Below are 16,075 nucleotides of genomic sequence, written 5' to 3'. Positions count from 1 at the left end.
AAAAACTATATCATATCACGACATGGTTTTTAAGCTATTGTTAACTAATTTTTTGGCCTTTAGAACATCTTAAAAACATCTTAACCTGCCTACATTCCTGGGCAGGATTAAGGGATGCACACTATGGTCATGCAGAATGTAAGGCATTAATATTTGCTTTATAAGCAATAAACAGCCATATATCCTTATATGCATGCTAATAAACAACCAGTTCTTGAGAATAGGAACCTAAACTAAAGTGTTACCACTTTTTCCCCCATAACCTCACTGGGGTCTGAGCTACCCTAAAATGAAAATCCTAGAATCGCCCCTGGTGCAGATGCAACTTGTTTTATAAAGAACTGAATACAGACGTTTCAAATGTTGATTTTAGGGCCACTCTCTGTGTGTATGAGCATAGCTTTATATAGCAAAATACATTTGACCAATTTGGTAAGTTATATGCTAGTGTTATTGTAGAACTATGAAGTAGAATTGTGGGCAGGACTGACTACATATCCCAGAATCCACTTTCAAAACAACATCACACTGTTTCCTGTCTGACTGAAACGAAAGTCATCAGATGGTGCGGAATTGTTTAGCGAGATAGATCCTCATTGATTTATCTGTTGACTGTAATATAACGCGCACTTTTATGGGATAACGTTACACACCAAGGTAAGCGACATGATCGAAAACACACATTTATTGAGATACACCTATAATGTGACAATAAATGAGCCGCTGCTGTTTTGCAGATTCAACCGGAGTGATTGTTTTCAAGAATGTGAGTTTAGGATCGTTATTTTACGTGTTACCGTTTTAATAAGCAATATATACATTTGTGGTGTGTTATTATGACACTGTGTTGCGCAATTTGAGAAAGATGGGTTTGCTAATTATGCCGTGGTATTATCATGCTAGCCCGTTTAGCAGAGCTCTGAAATAACCACTTCACAACATAAACACCGATGACCTCATTACTCATTTAAATTAATCGGGTTGTACTTAAATTATCAATTTAATAAAATGTTCCATTCAAGAGCATTTTTAAATCATAGGTCAAGCAATAAAGCCAAATTTCCCATATAGGATAATGTATTAACTATATAAAATGCATGTGTCATAATGTAGGAACTATAAATCACAGCATGAAGAAGTCAGTTCACTTCTCATGTCTGTCTTTTTGTGAGAAGCAAAAATCCTGCCTAGTGTAGTTAGATCAGTGAGTGATATGCAAACAATGCATAAACATTTCTGTGGCCATTCAATTTCGGTAAATGACATCAGGAAGAGGAACTTGTCCTACTAACCCAACAGATAAGTTACTGTTCTCATAAACAAACTCTTGCCTGTTTTTAAATGTTTAAATGTTTTCTGAAGCACTTCCTGGTAACACTTGCTAGACTAGATTTCCATGCCCAGTTTCTTTTAAGCCTAGCTATGTAATTTTCCACAGTTGTGATTAAAAATGGCATTATTATAGCAAGTTTTGTTGATTTTAGCAGGATGAATCCACTTAAATCTATTTGGTTGGTAGCTTGGTTTTTCCTTATTTCCATGATGTCTTAATTTAGTTCTTGCCTCTGTATTCATTTCATAAATGATCCTGCTTTTTATACTACTACTTAGCAAATACATGGACACAAAATATTGATTTAAGTTGTAATTACTAATGAGGTGTCAAGTGTGACAAAATCCCATATAAGTGGTCGTTTATACATGAAAATCATGGCCAATGGTCATTATTGTATGTTTAATAGTGGAATGCCTCAATTGACCGATCAGAATCAAGTACAGAGCCTTAGTTCTGGAAGGGCTTTTCAAAGTATTTGTTTAAGAGTTATAAGTCATGAATCATACCAGCCAGCTAAGAGGCGAATACGCAATAACTCAAAGTTTAAAAAAATAGGAAAAATATGTACAGGACTGTTTAAATAACATCTTTAATTAGGGAAAGAACTATATATATATATCGATCCCCACATGCATCAATGAGCCTTGGCCGCCCATGACCCTGTGGCCGGTTCTCCACTGTTCCTTCTTTGGAGCACTTTTGATAGATACTGACCACTGCAGACCGGGAACAGCCCACAAGAGCTGCAGTTTTGGAGATGATCTGACCCAGTCATCTAGCCATCACAATTTGGCCCTTGTCAAACTTGCTCAAATCCTTATGCTAGTCCAGTTTCCCTGCTTCTAAAACATCAACTTTGAGGACAAAATGTTCACTTAAGTCAAATATATCCCAACCACAATAAGTTCTGTGATGAGAGATAATCATTATTATTCACTTATATTATTCACTAATGTTATGATTCTGATATGTGGAGGTTTCTCTGCATAATCTTTATATATATATATATATATATATATATATATATATATATATATATATATATATATATATATATATATACCAGAATTCTGCTTTTAAAACAGATTATTTAGGGGGGAAAAAAGGTTGAATGATGCAGGCTGATGGCTTTGATATACATTGTAGATCACAGTAGGTCTGTCTTTAAAGGTCTATTTTAGGTAATAGGTTAAAATCAGCACCTCTATGGAGAAAATTAATGGGATTTTCACTTCCGGAACCCAACTGTTGCACTCTGTAATTGGTGTTATTTCTTATTTTTTTTATTTTTTATTTTATTTTATTATTATTATTATTTTAATATCTATTTTGATATACACTTATTGACGGTAAAGGATGTTGGGTGGCTTAGATATGAAGATGTCATAAAGTCCTGATCATAAGACAGCAATAACTATAAACCTTTGACCGGTGTGTGAAATGCCTCCACTTCCTGTGTCCTTTCAGAGCTAGGCATGACTGCAGTGTCTGACTCTTCAGAAGCGTGAGTGTGGATGGAGTGACTCGAGTGGACGAGACTGACGAGGCATGGATAGCCAGTGCAGCAGCAGTGTGGGGTCCCGGGGCACTCCAGGGGGTGTGGGCAACATTAACTCCACCCGTATCGAGTCCTATGAAGCGGGAGAAAAGAAAGGCATCTCAGATGTCCGAAGAACCTTTTGCTTGTTCGTGACCTTTGACCTTTTGTTCGTCACCTTGCTGTGGATCATTGAGCTTAATGTATGTTGTGGTTTTACTACAATAGAGATTATAAATATATGTGGATAAACACCAGTTTAATAGTGATTCAGCTGCACAACATTTTGTTTGAACGCATATATGTATGTAGAGTGGGGCAAAAAAAGTATTTAGTCAGCCACCAATTGTGCACGTTCCCCCACTTAAAAAGAGGAGAGAGGCCTGTAATTTTCATCATAGGTACAATTCAGCTATGAGAGACATTGTCTAATTTTTAAAGTATTTATTTGCAAATGGTGGTGGAAAATAAGTATTTGGTCACCTACAAAAAAGCAAGATTTCTGGCTTTCACAGACCTGTAAATTAACAGACGTAATACTTTTTTGCCCCACTGTATGTGTAATTTTTTAATCTATCTTCCAGGTCAATGGAGGTATACAAGAGCAGCTGATGAAAGAGGTGTTGCAGTATGATTACCACAAATCTTTTTTTGACATATTTGTAAGTACTGGCTGATACACACTGCCCTCTATTATAGCGTTTCCCCAATGGGTTCACAAGCCTCTTAGTTGCATGAGTTGGTGCTTAGCTAATAATTATTTAAAATACAAAAAAAAGTTTAATAGATATAAAAATAAAACTAATTATAACACTCAAAGTTGCAGTGTGTAAATTTTAGTGGCATCTAGTGGTGAAGTTGTGAATTACAACCACTCCCCCCTCCCTTTAGAAGCACGTAGAGAAGCTACGGTGGCCTACACAGGACAAAAATGTCATCGTCTGAGACAGCAGAGAGTGACTAGAGCTCTGTAGTGAAGTTTGTCCATTTAGTGCTACTGTAGAAACATGGCGGCGCAATATGTCGATTTCAATGTAGTGTGTAGATAGAAATGGATAATTCTACGGTTAATTATGTACGGTCTTTATACTCCACTGATAACATAGTTACTATATATATTATATTTTTAATTTCTGTCAACAGATCCTCATAAATATTACACACTGGACCTTTAAATATTTACTTTTGACTATTAACTATCAGAAACATCAGAGAACCCTGAACATGCGAATGTGTTTTTAAATTGAAATATTAACATGAAGTCTTAGGATCTGCTCTTTAAAATATACTCCATTTTGACTCTTTCACAGGGAAATCACCAACATTTAAAGATGTGATTTAAGATGAAACTGGTGCGCTAAAATTTTACGGCCAGTCCATCCCACAGTTCCCTTTTCTAAGATGACCTCACTTATATACCACAAAGGTTTCTGTCCAGGAAAACCTTATTATTGTTCTTAAAGGGATAGTTCATCTAAAATGTCATGATTTACTCATCCCCATCTCGTTTCAAACACGTGTATGACTATTTTTCTTCTTTGGAGCACAGAGGAATATAACTTAAAGAATGATTTATCCATATAATGTTTTCGTCCATTGTTGTACAAAACACAAACCTTACTGACTTTCATTATGTGAACATTTTGAGAACAAGTATCTTCTGTTGTGTTCCACAGAAGAAATAAAAACACAGATTTGTAAATACATGGGGGTTGAGGAAAAGATAAAGATAAAAAATTTAACTCCTTAAAGCTCCACTGTGTGATATTTTCCCCCATCTATCGGTGAAAATGTATATGACCATCCAGCGAATAATAGTTTCTGTTCCTCTCAATTCTGATTTCGTTTTAACTCCTACGGTGGCCAATTTAGTGCAATTTAATTCACATTCGACATGGTGCCATCGAGTGTTAAAATGCGAAAGGCGAAGCTTGAATTTATGGGTATGTCCCTCTTTGGCTAATGTACTTTCAAAATGGAGGGTCAAAATAGCGACCGGCATTTGAACCCCTCACCCGTATGTGTTTTTAATGGCATATTATAAACTTACGAGAATACTTTATTACTTGAAAGAAGTAAATATACATTAATGACCACATATATTTTGGAAAGAACTAAGTGTTTTTAAACAAAAAAAAGTTACACAGTGTAGCTTTAATCCTTCTATCTTTACATCCTTGCTTTTTTGATGTACACATTCAGTTGTTCTTCGGTGTTTTGATTTGGATCCGTTAAATTTGCGAGGTGCTGCCATAATTTGATGCAGGGTTTAAAAATAAGTCAACATTTTTTTAAGACCGCTTCGAATTAGAAAAATAAGCCTGTAGACTTCGCCCTGTGAGTGGCTGGGTGACTTATATTTATGCAAATACACTGTGGTGTCATTTTCAAAGTGTTACCTGACAGCATTCTTTAAATTGAAGTTTTAAAGTAACAAATCTTTCATGAAATGTTGATAAACCAGTCTTGATAGATAGATAACATCAGGTCGCTCAAACACAGTCTGTGTCCTGATTAAAAATAGCTTATTTCGCTGGATTCAAACATTGTTGGAAACATTTGGGATAATGTAATTACCCAAGAAAACAAAATATATAACATTGTTCTAGTGATTTTTTTGATATGTTAATTGAAAAAATCGTACATATTGTGCCCTTAATGCATCCTTGTTTAATTAAATAAATGAGACAAAGATAATATTTTCAAAATGAATAAAAGCAATTTTATTTATTTTTAATAAAAAAAATTATGAATAAAAGTTATTTCTTTCTTTCTAAAAAAAAAAAGAAAAAAGAAAAAATCTTACTGACCTCAAACTGTTAAACAATATTCTGTGTAAGCTGTATATATCAAAGCAAACAGACTGAATGTTTTTCTCCTCAGGTCTTGGCTGTGGTCCGCTTTGCAGCCTTGATTCTGGCGTATGCAGTGTGTAAACTGCGTCACTGGTGGGCCATTGCGGTAGGCAGACTTTTACTTTATATTCCTCCACCCTCCACCAGAGGGAACTGTTGCTTTAACCAACTTTGTTTCAGTACTTAAAGGGATAGTTCGCCCAAAAATGAATATTATCCCATGATTTACTCACCCTCAAGTCATCCTAGGTGTATATGATTTTTCACACTTTCAGATGAATATAATCAGTTCAGTTTAATCATATTAAAAAATGTCCTGGCTCTTCCAAGCTTTGTAATGGCAGTGAATGGCTGTTTCTTTTTTGAAGTCCATAAACGTGCATCTATCCATCATAAAAGTGCATCTATCCATCCATCATTTAACTGCTCCGCACGACTCTGGGGGTTAATAAAGGTCTTCTGAAGTGATGCTCTTTTATGATGGACAGATACACTTTTATGATGGACAGATGCACTTTTATGATGGACAGATGCACTTTTATGATGGACAGATGCACTTTTATGATGGACAGATACACTTTTATGATGGACAGATGCACTTTTATGGACAGAAACAGCCATTCACTGTTCACTGCCATTATAAAGCTTGGAAGAGTCCGGACATTTTTAATATAAATCTAAATGTGTTTGTCTGAAACCTAGAATGTCTTGAGGGTGAGTAAATCATGGGCCAATTTTCATTTTTGGGTGAACTATCCCTTTAACACGAGTGGCTTAATCAAACTATTAGACTAAGCATCACTTAAAAAAAGTTTTAATTTTTTTTTAAAGATTAAATATAGATTAATGTAATAATCATCATATCTTTACATTTCCTTAATTACAGATAACTACAGCGATCACCACTGGTTTCTTAATAGTGAAAGTAGTTGTATCAAAGGTATGAGACGTTTTTTTATTCAATTTTTCTTTTATTTGAGATTTACACAGTTTTTTGCATTGATCCAAACATGTTCTTCTGTTGTCCAGCTCCTGTCTCAGGGTGCGTTTGGGTATTTGTTACCCATCATCTCCTTCATTCTGGCATGGATAGAGACGTGGCTGCTGGACTTCAAAGTCCTGCCCCAGGAGGCTGGAGATGAAATCAGTGAGAATCATAAATCTAATTACAGTGAGACAAACCAACAATAATTACAAGCCGCATCAGTGGAGGCTAGGGCTGTGCGATATTGAAGAAAAATGTGATATGCAATATCTTGTTAAATAATGCGATATTCGATTTGCGATACGATATTGCTATTAGTGTGTAAAATCTTTTTAAGTTGTATTTAAAACATGATTTAAAAACTGAGAATTAAACCATTTGTGTTTCACATTCTTTTTGGGAAAAGAAAGCATCGCTACAACTTCTGAAAGTGACCAGCAGTGTCAGTGTGTGTGTGTGTGTGTGTGTGTGTGTGTGTGTGTGTGTGTGTGTGTGTGTGTGTGTGTGTGTGTGTGTGTGTGTGTGTGTGTGTGTGTGAGCCTGTTTATGTGGTTTATGAGGACACAAATTTGTATAACTTCATGGGTATTACACTGGTATTACACTATAAATGTGGTTTATGAGGACATATCAAATGTCCTCATAATTCAAATGGCCTTAAAAACATACTAAATTATGTTTTTTTGAGAAAGTAAAAATGCAGAATGTTTCCTGTGATGGGTAGGTTTAGGGGCAGGGGCAGTGTAGGGGGATAGAAAATACGGTTTGTACAGTATAAAATCCATTACGCCTATGGAGAGTCCCTGTAAACCACATAGACCAACGTGTGTGTGTGTGTGTGTGTGTGTGTGTGTGTGTGTGTGTGTGTGTGTGTGTGTGTGTGTGTGTGTGTGTGTGTGTGGTGTGTGTGTGTCTGTGTCTGTGTCTGTGTCTGTGTCAGGCAGCGCGAGACTGCAAGTTATTGTTTTGTGCAAATGATTGAGTTTAATAACTCTTTTTAACATCAAGTCCCATAAGTAACAGTCATGTCCAGTCTATTCTCTGCTATGTGTCAACCTAAACAGACACTTTTCACAATGTTGAAGTAGCCTATTAAAATCATTCAGATATCGCACACCGTGTTTTTGCCGTCAGATATTGTAATATGTACGTTTTCAATATTTCCATAATTTCGATATATTGCACATCCCTAGTGTAGGCTAATGGATGTACATGACACTTATAACTCATTTGCTGTCCTCTTGCAGTGTGTTTAGCTGTAATGTGTGTCCTGTGTGTTATAGGGTATCTTTCAGTGCAGAGTGCGCCAGATCGAGAACCTCTTTTATACCCCGGAGGACCTGTTTCAGAAGGCCAGTTCTACTCTCCTCCTGAATCAATGGCAGGTAATGGCTTACTAAATGCCCAATGTTAGCCGGACAACCATGAAAATGGTTCTCAGGGCTGCATGGAAATCAAAAAAACATATTGAATCAGCCGTATAAAAAAAAAATCTTGTTCATTGTGTTCATGTATCATGATTATTTTTCATCATAATTAATTTTTAACAGAGATCACTCTGACAAATGAGAGTTCTCACCACATTTATACAACAGTAACAGTATTTTCCAGGAAATGTCAGAGCTCAGGTGCACTGCGGTGAGCGCTAGAGATAAATGTATTAAGAGGTGTTCAGCAGTATTAAACCACCTAGAAAAAATATTTAACCATTGGCGTCTCCTATTAATAAATTACAACGTGTACATTTTGTAAACGGGACGAAAATACAAGGATGTTTCTTTTTATAGTTCTCATATTACTAAAGTACAAAAAATGTGTCTGTGTTGTTGTGCAAATCCTCATATTAGACTGATTTCTGAAGGATCATGTGACACTGAAGACTGGAGGAATGATGCTGAAAATCCCAGAAATAAATGACATTTTATAATATATTAAAAAAAGAAAAAAGTTATTTCGTGTGTGTGTGTGTGTGTGTGTGTGTGTGTGTGTGTGTGTGTGTGTGTGTGTGTGTGTGTGTGTGTGTGTGTGTGTGTGTGTGTGTGTGTGTGTGTGTGTGTGTGTGTGCGTGTGTGTGTGTGTGTGTGTGTGTGTGTGTGTGTGTGTGTGTGTGTGTGTGTGTGTATCTATAACTAAATGGTAAGCTTTAAACAGAGGCGGACAGTACTCAAGTATTTTAACTTTCCAAGTAAATTTAGTTTTTCAAGTATATGTACTTTATCAGTGTTCTTCTTTGGAAAACTTTTACTTCACAACTTTCCAAAACATAATATTGTACTTTTTACTGCACTGTTTCATATTGAATATAATTTTATACTTAATTACATTAAAAATGTAGTGCTATATACTTTTATTCAAGTAAAATTAATTAAAATTTTACTTTAGAACAAGTAAGAAAGTACTATATGTTTAATGTAATTAAGAGTTAAGGGTAAAAAAAACAATAACTTTTCAACAACTTTTATTTATGAAATGTAGTGCAGTAAAAAGTATGACATTTACAGTATATATTATGCTTTGGAATGTAGCGAAGTAAAAGTTTTCCCGAGAAAAACACTGATAAAGTATTATCTTTATACTATATAATCTAAAAATACTCCACTACTGTCTGCCTCTGACTTGGGGAAAATATAGCATAGTTGCTATGACAAGTCTCAATTTCTTTAAAGTTTACCATTATTTAGTTTTATAGTTTTTCATGTCAATCTGCAATATTTTTCCTAATAATAATTAATGTCCGCTATGCATATATTGTACCCATTTTGACAATGCACATTTTCCCTTTTTTCTTTTCTTTTTTTCATCCATTGAGGAGTACAGTGTGGGGTGCAATTAGATCAGTCAGTTATATGACTTTATAAAGCACGAAAAGAAAAAGTACAAATGATTGTACTTTGATTTTAACTGATTCAGACAAAAATGTTCATACATGCACATCATCGTACTGTTCAACAGTTTGGAGTCAGTACGTTTCTATTTCAAATAAGTGCTGTTGTTTTGATCTTTCTACTTATCAAAGAATCCTCATAATTAAGCACCGATAATAAGACATGGTTTCTAAGAAATGAAAATCTATTTTGATATATTCAAAAGTGTTGTTGATCTATCTGTGGATTTACTCATTTATCTTCATTAAATCTCTAAATTTGCTCTCTTTATTTAATTATTAATTTACTTGTCTTTGTGTTCTCTTGTCAGATTGGTGTAGTTTCACACTTTGCGATAATTTAGTCAACAGTGTCCACTTTTTGACATTGCTATGTATCCCTTTCATTTTTAATGCACTCATTATTAATGACCGTGAATGTCTTTGCAGTTCTTTACGCCTTTGTGTGCTTTAGATTCACAGCCTGAGTCGTTCATCTTAGTAAACCGAGCTTCTGAAACAGAGAATGAATACTTACCCAAACGATTTTGTTAAGATATGTTTCATAACATTATTTCAGTTTTTTAGTGCTTAGAAAACAGCAGACAACAACATTGTGTGTACTCTAGTAATATGAGAACTGCACGTATGAAAAGAACCATCCTTGTGTTGTCGGCCCGACGTGTTCAGCTAAACACTCACTAAATATGACCTTTTGCTTCTGTAGACTCTGATGAAGACCTTGATGATAAACATAATCTTGAGAAGCCCATCGTCTAGCAGGTATTCAGCAAATATGAATAATTATTGTACACTGCAAAAAAATGCTTTTCTTTGTATTTTTGTCTTGTTTCTAGCCAAAATTTCTAAAAATTCTCACATTAAGAAACATTTACTAGACAAGTAGAAATTATTGTCTTCTTTTGGGAAAAAATAACTAAAATATTAAGAGTTTTTGCTTAAAATAATCTGCCAGTGGGGTAAGATTTTTTTTTTTTTTTTTAAGATTATTTAGCTTATTTTAAGCAAAAACTCTTATTTTGAGTCATTTTCCCCCAAAACAAGACCATTAATTTTGCTTATCTAGTAAATACTTCTTGTTTTAAGAATGCTTAGATGTTTGGACTAGAAACAAGACAAAAATACTAAGTAAGAAAAGCATTTTTTTGCAGTGTATAAAATATTTTTTAAATTCTGTCTTAATCTGATTAATGAGATTGTGTGTGTATTGTTAATAGGAGCTGAGTGACTTCTGGAGTGCAACGGCCTCTTCCAGCGCGGCTCGACCTCTGGCTGTGTGTCTTAATATGGGTTTGTGTATGTGGGTCACTCTGCCTTAGATCACCATGGCCATGATCAGCAGTTTGTTCATCCGTCTCTGTATGAACACACAAGCTCTTGTGTGCGTCTTAATTTTCCCTCTGCACAAAAACCTATTCTGCTTGTGCAGCCCGATTGAAAAAATGAAGGATTTTAATGTGTATTTTGAAGTTAATATCGCAGTGTTGATCTTGACATTTAGCTAGTTTTACACTCTTGAGCTTTACACAACACTCTTCTGTGTATCCGAACGACTGTCATGCCTCTATCTCACACACGTCACTGGAGAACATCTTAATGTGAATAGCAGTAAAGTCTCAGGTCTGCACTGCCACGCTTTAGTTTATGATGATTTTATGTTTTTCAGTTCATTCTCTTTTATTTTTTAATGATTTTTCTACCAGTCTGTGTGTGTTTGGAATGAACAGAGATACCATAGAGGCTCGATTTACTTCCAAAATGAAGGACTGGCCAAGTTTTGCATGAAAAGCACTTAATATGACTTATAATGATGCATGGACATTTTTATGTTTGTCTTTGGCTCCTCTTCAGTAAGCATTCCTAAACAAAATCATCTTAAGTACGTAGAATAAATCTACTTCCTGTTGAGTTAACTTGTGCCATGCTTACTGAATAAGGGCTTCTGAACCTGGTTCGGGTCTGGGACCTTCGGTTTTCTATGAATATATACAGTATAAAGAATCTCCATATGTATCCATCACAAAGCCTCAAGTATGCAGGATAATGGCAGATTGTATATTCTTATTTGGTTGTGTATTAAAATGTTTTTATTAAATGTGTGCGTATGAGTTTTTAGACTGAAAGCGAGGGGAGCGGAAACCCCTGCCGAGAGTCAGTTTGCCTTCTCACGGATGGAGCTCGCCCACAAACAGCAGCTCAGATTAACGAGACAAACAGCCTGCAGCCGCTAATGAATTATCAGCCAATCACGCTGTGGTTAAACTGCTGCATGTTTTCTTTCCAGTAAGCGTACATAACCAACCACATTTTCCCCCCGCAGCAGTTTCAATCACCAGCGTGATGTTTTCAAATTCATGTTTGGAGTTTTGATCTTTAATTTTAATAATCATTTTACAGTGGCATTGATACATGTTACATGCACTTACCATAGTAATGACAGTAAGTCATGCATAATCATATGCAACTATCCCTCAGCCAAACCCTGTAGTGAGTGTTTGATAATAATGAATATATTACTTAGTACTTAAATATATAATCACACTGTAACAGTGACACTTTATCTTAAAATAAAGTGTAACCATATTTTATTTATAGCTAAAACAGTAAACCATATAGATATATATAAGGATTAATTAATTAGAAGATTATTCTTTTTTTAGGTAGTCAATTTTATTATTATTATTATACTGTGAGCTTTTTTTCCAATTAGGTTTATATAAGTAATGTAAGGCACAAATCTGTATCTGCTACATATTTTATTATTGGCATTTGGATAATATACAAACAATTTTTTTAAATAATGTCAAGGCAATCAACTTTTTTATATAATAAATTCATTTAATTTCTGAGATTGAGATAACCTCTACTACTGTAAGCATACATTATAAAAGTAATATATATATATATATATATATATATATATATATATATATATATATATATGTATATATGTGTGTGTGTTTATATATATATATATATATATATATATATATATATATATATATATATATATATATATATATATATATTTATTTATAAAAAATGCATTTGTAGAGATTTATTTGTTTCGTAAGATTTTATTTAAAAAATTCAGAGAATACCACAAAAACAGATTATGATGGAAAACAAAACATTTAAAATGTTGGTGCATTATACACTTAAAAATCTAAATATAGCAAAGATGCAACAAAAAAAAACTTGTGCAAAGCTGATCTACAACAAATAAAGCTAGACATTTGAGCAAAGCTAATACAGTTGCTGATATGCATCTTTAGAAATCAGTTAAACATACTCTATATGATAAACGTTTGTTTGCTTGATGATTATCATATGCATTTAATCTCTAAGAGCTTTCTTCTTTCTTTCCATATTTTCTCTTTAATAGCAAGATAGAGACGACACAAAAGTACAGTCCGTTCTTCATGAGCATGACCCCGTACGCGTAGACGAACACGTACAGCCTGCGCATCTGCTCTGGTGACGTGTCTGGAAGAAAACAAAAAACACATTTCAACGCTTTAAAACATTTTTTTTTAATCAACATCAAGATCTTAGTTGTGTGTGTGCATGTTAAGTTTACCATTATTTTTAGATTGAGTTTTGTATTTCAATCCACATGATTTTAATGTCACTATAATGTCAACCACACTTACACTGCTGTTCAAAAGTGAGATTTTGAATGTTTTTAAAGAAGTCTCTTCTGTTCACAAAGGCTGCATTTAAAAACAGTGATATTGTGAAATATTCAAATGTAAAATAACTGCTTTCTATTTGAATATATTTTAAAATGTCATTTATTTCTGTGATTAAAACTGTATTCTCAGCATCATTCCTCCAGTATTCAGTGTCACATGATCCTTCAGAAATCAGTCTAATATGAGGATTTTCTGCTTAAGAAACATTTATGATCAGTGTTGAAAACAGTTTGTAAAATAGAGAGTTCAAAAGAACAGTATTTTTCTGAAATAGAAAGCTTTTGTAACATCGTACTTCTGTTCAAAAGTTTTGGGTTGGTAAGAATTTGTATTAAATATTTTGGGGGAAAGAACTTAAAGAAATGAATACATTTATTCAGCAAGAATGCATTAAATTGATCAAGTGACAGTAAAGGCATTTATAATATTGCAAAAGCTTTATATTTCAGATAAATGCTGTTCTTTTGAACTTTCTAATTACTAAATAATCCTGAAAAAATTGTACTGTAACTGTTTTCAACATTGATAATAATTATAAATGTTTCTTGAGCACCAAATCCTCATATGAGAATGATTTCTGAAGGATCATGTGACACTGAAGACTGGAGGAATGATGCTGAAAATACAGATTGAATCACAGAAATAAATGACATTTTATAACATATTCAAATAGAAAACAGCTATTTTACATTTCAATAATATTTCACAATTACTTTTTTTGTATTTTTAATTAAATAAATGCAGCCTTGGTGAGCAAAGAGACTTAAAAAATCAAAAGATCAAATACAGATCAAAAGCGTTTGAACGGCAGTGAATATTGTTCTCTATAATGTACCAATGTTCATCTCTCTTGTGTCTGCTCGGTGGAGGGGTACAGACAGTGTGAAGACAAATTAGATCAGTCGGTTATATTACTTAATGAAAAGAAAACCTACATTTTAACTGATTTGAATGTGCAATGTATTCATTTAAATGTGGGCTTGGACTTTGAAATACAAAACTCTACTTATATATTCATTTATTCACCTGATGTCTCCTCAGGTGTGGGTGTTGGGCATGGTTTCTCCGTTATGGCTTCCTTCTTGGAAGTGGTATCCTTCTTTTCTGAGTCTTGGTTAGCTGAAATATAATAAGTGGGTCATTTTATTAATATTGGGTAATAGGTTTGGGCATAACAAAGACAGCAGAATCCCAATAAAAGAGATTTAACAAAGAATAATATTTTATATTTATGTGTCTGCAACTCTATTAATTGTGTTAAACTTTCTTTCTAAGGAATCTAACATATATGAATGTAGTAAATCTAAGTTTCTTCAGTTACCTTTCTTCATTTCAACAGACTTTGCTTTCTCAGTGCCGCCTTCATGGATAGCAATGCATTTGTATTCATCGTCCTGAGCCGGAGGTTCATCTAGAACCAGCATACTTGTCACGGTGAAAGGTTTACCGTTTTCTTTCTTCTGAGTCTGCTCCAGAATTTGTTCCTTTGGTACTTCTTTCCAGTCCTCTGACTTGGTCTTCTTTTGCCAGGTGAATAGCAAAAAATCAGGAAACATATCACTGGCATGGCATAACATTGTCTGTTTGCCGCTGGTTTTTATGGATGGTAGGTATCCTGTTAGAGTTGGTGGCGTAACCTTGTCTGCATTTGTTTCTGAAGAGAAACACATGTTGAACATTACTTCAGTGATCAATAAGCAAATAAAGGCAATCATAAAGGGGGACTGGAGAAAGTTTTCTCATCATTTTAATGAATTTGATGAAATTTGTACAAAAATCATGCCTTTAATCTTCTATAGAACACAAAACAAGATATTTTCAAGATTTTTTTGACAGTTTTGTCTGTACAATAAAAGCCTGTGGGGTTCAAAACTACAGTGAAATATTTGACTTCCATTGTATGTAGAAAGAAAACAAGTGGCATATTTTTCAGAAAGAGTTAAAACAGATTTTTCTTCTTTTTTGTGTGTGACCTGACCCTTTAACATACTTTCTCCAGTTTTATGTTAAAAAAGCACACAATATGAAACTGCTGGAATCTCTAAAGACAGCTTTTCTACTCTCAGTTGCTGAAGAGAAATACATGTTTTACATGAAATCAGTAATGTTTTCACAAAATGGAAATGACATAATTTTAATGAATTTGATGAAATTCTGACAGTGTCCTACCAGTTACTATCAGCCGTGTTCCCGTTCCAAATCTTTTGATCCTGTAGCCCACTCAGATTAAGTCTATTACAAATACTTCTGAATAATACAAAACCTTCTAGTGTGTGGTAAAATGGACTAAGACAACGGTTTACTGTTTCTGATGGTCTACGCTAGCTATTTTAAAGGAAGAGTTCACACAAAAATCCTGCCTTTAATCTTCTAGCCTATATACAACACAAAACAAGATTTTTTCAAGATTTTTTTAACAGTTTTTCTCCATAAAGGAAAAGATATGGGGTTCAAAACTACAGTGAAACATTTTATTCCCATTGTATGGAGAGAGAAAACAACTGACACTTTTCAGAAAGTGTTTAAACAGAATTTTCCTTTTTGGGTGAACTGATCCTTTAACATAATTTCTCCAGTTTTATGTAAAAAAAGCAAAACAATATAAAACTGCTGGAATCTCTATCTCTATATTTCTACTCTCAGTTGCTCAAGAGAAACACATGTTGAACATGGCTACAGTTATCAATAAGCAAATTAACAAATAGAGGATGACTGGAGAAAGTTTTCACATCATTTTAATGATTTTGATGAAATTCTGACGGTTTCCTACCAGTTACTATCAG

The 16,075-nt window shown here is 34.0% G+C and overlaps 2 protein-coding genes across 3 annotated transcripts in view; one reads left to right on the top strand and one right to left on the bottom strand.

Moving 5' to 3' along the window:
- The first annotated feature begins 516 nt into the window (after positions 1 to 516).
- On the top strand, positions 517 to 11,692 carry stard3nl (STARD3 N-terminal like). The gene is made up of 9 exons (XM_067453579.1): positions 517 to 657; positions 2,804 to 3,076; positions 3,458 to 3,535; positions 5,757 to 5,834; positions 6,615 to 6,668; positions 6,758 to 6,875; positions 7,997 to 8,098; positions 10,304 to 10,359; positions 10,815 to 11,692. The coding sequence occupies exons 2-8, from the start codon at positions 2,885 to 2,887 to the stop codon at positions 10,354 to 10,356; spliced, it is 675 nt and encodes a 224-aa protein (XP_067309680.1). The 5' UTR covers positions 517 to 657; positions 2,804 to 2,884; the 3' UTR covers positions 10,357 to 10,359; positions 10,815 to 11,692.
- Positions 11,693 to 12,672: 980 nt separating this feature from the next.
- The window catches only part of LOC137089962 (immunoglobulin lambda-1 light chain-like), a 29,148-nt gene continuing 25,745 nt past the window's right edge, over positions 12,673 to 16,075 (bottom strand). For both annotated transcript variants that reach the window (XM_067453577.1, XM_067453578.1), the window contains exons 4-6: positions 14,614 to 14,946; positions 14,319 to 14,411; positions 12,673 to 13,083 (exon numbers count right to left, since the gene is read on the bottom strand). In XM_067453577.1, the coding sequence (XP_067309678.1) occupies positions 12,941 to 13,083; positions 14,319 to 14,411; positions 14,614 to 14,946 (569 nt within the window). In that variant the 3' untranslated portion in view covers positions 12,673 to 12,940. The remainder of the gene's footprint in view (positions 13,084 to 14,318; positions 14,412 to 14,613; positions 14,947 to 16,075) is intronic.

The sequence above is a fragment of the Pseudorasbora parva genome, chromosome 9 (assembly GCF_024679245.1).
Source record: "Pseudorasbora parva isolate DD20220531a chromosome 9, ASM2467924v1, whole genome shotgun sequence".
NCBI lineage: Eukaryota > Metazoa > Chordata > Actinopteri > Cypriniformes > Gobionidae > Pseudorasbora > Pseudorasbora parva.
This window is presented reverse-complemented; position numbering and strand designations above follow the sequence as displayed.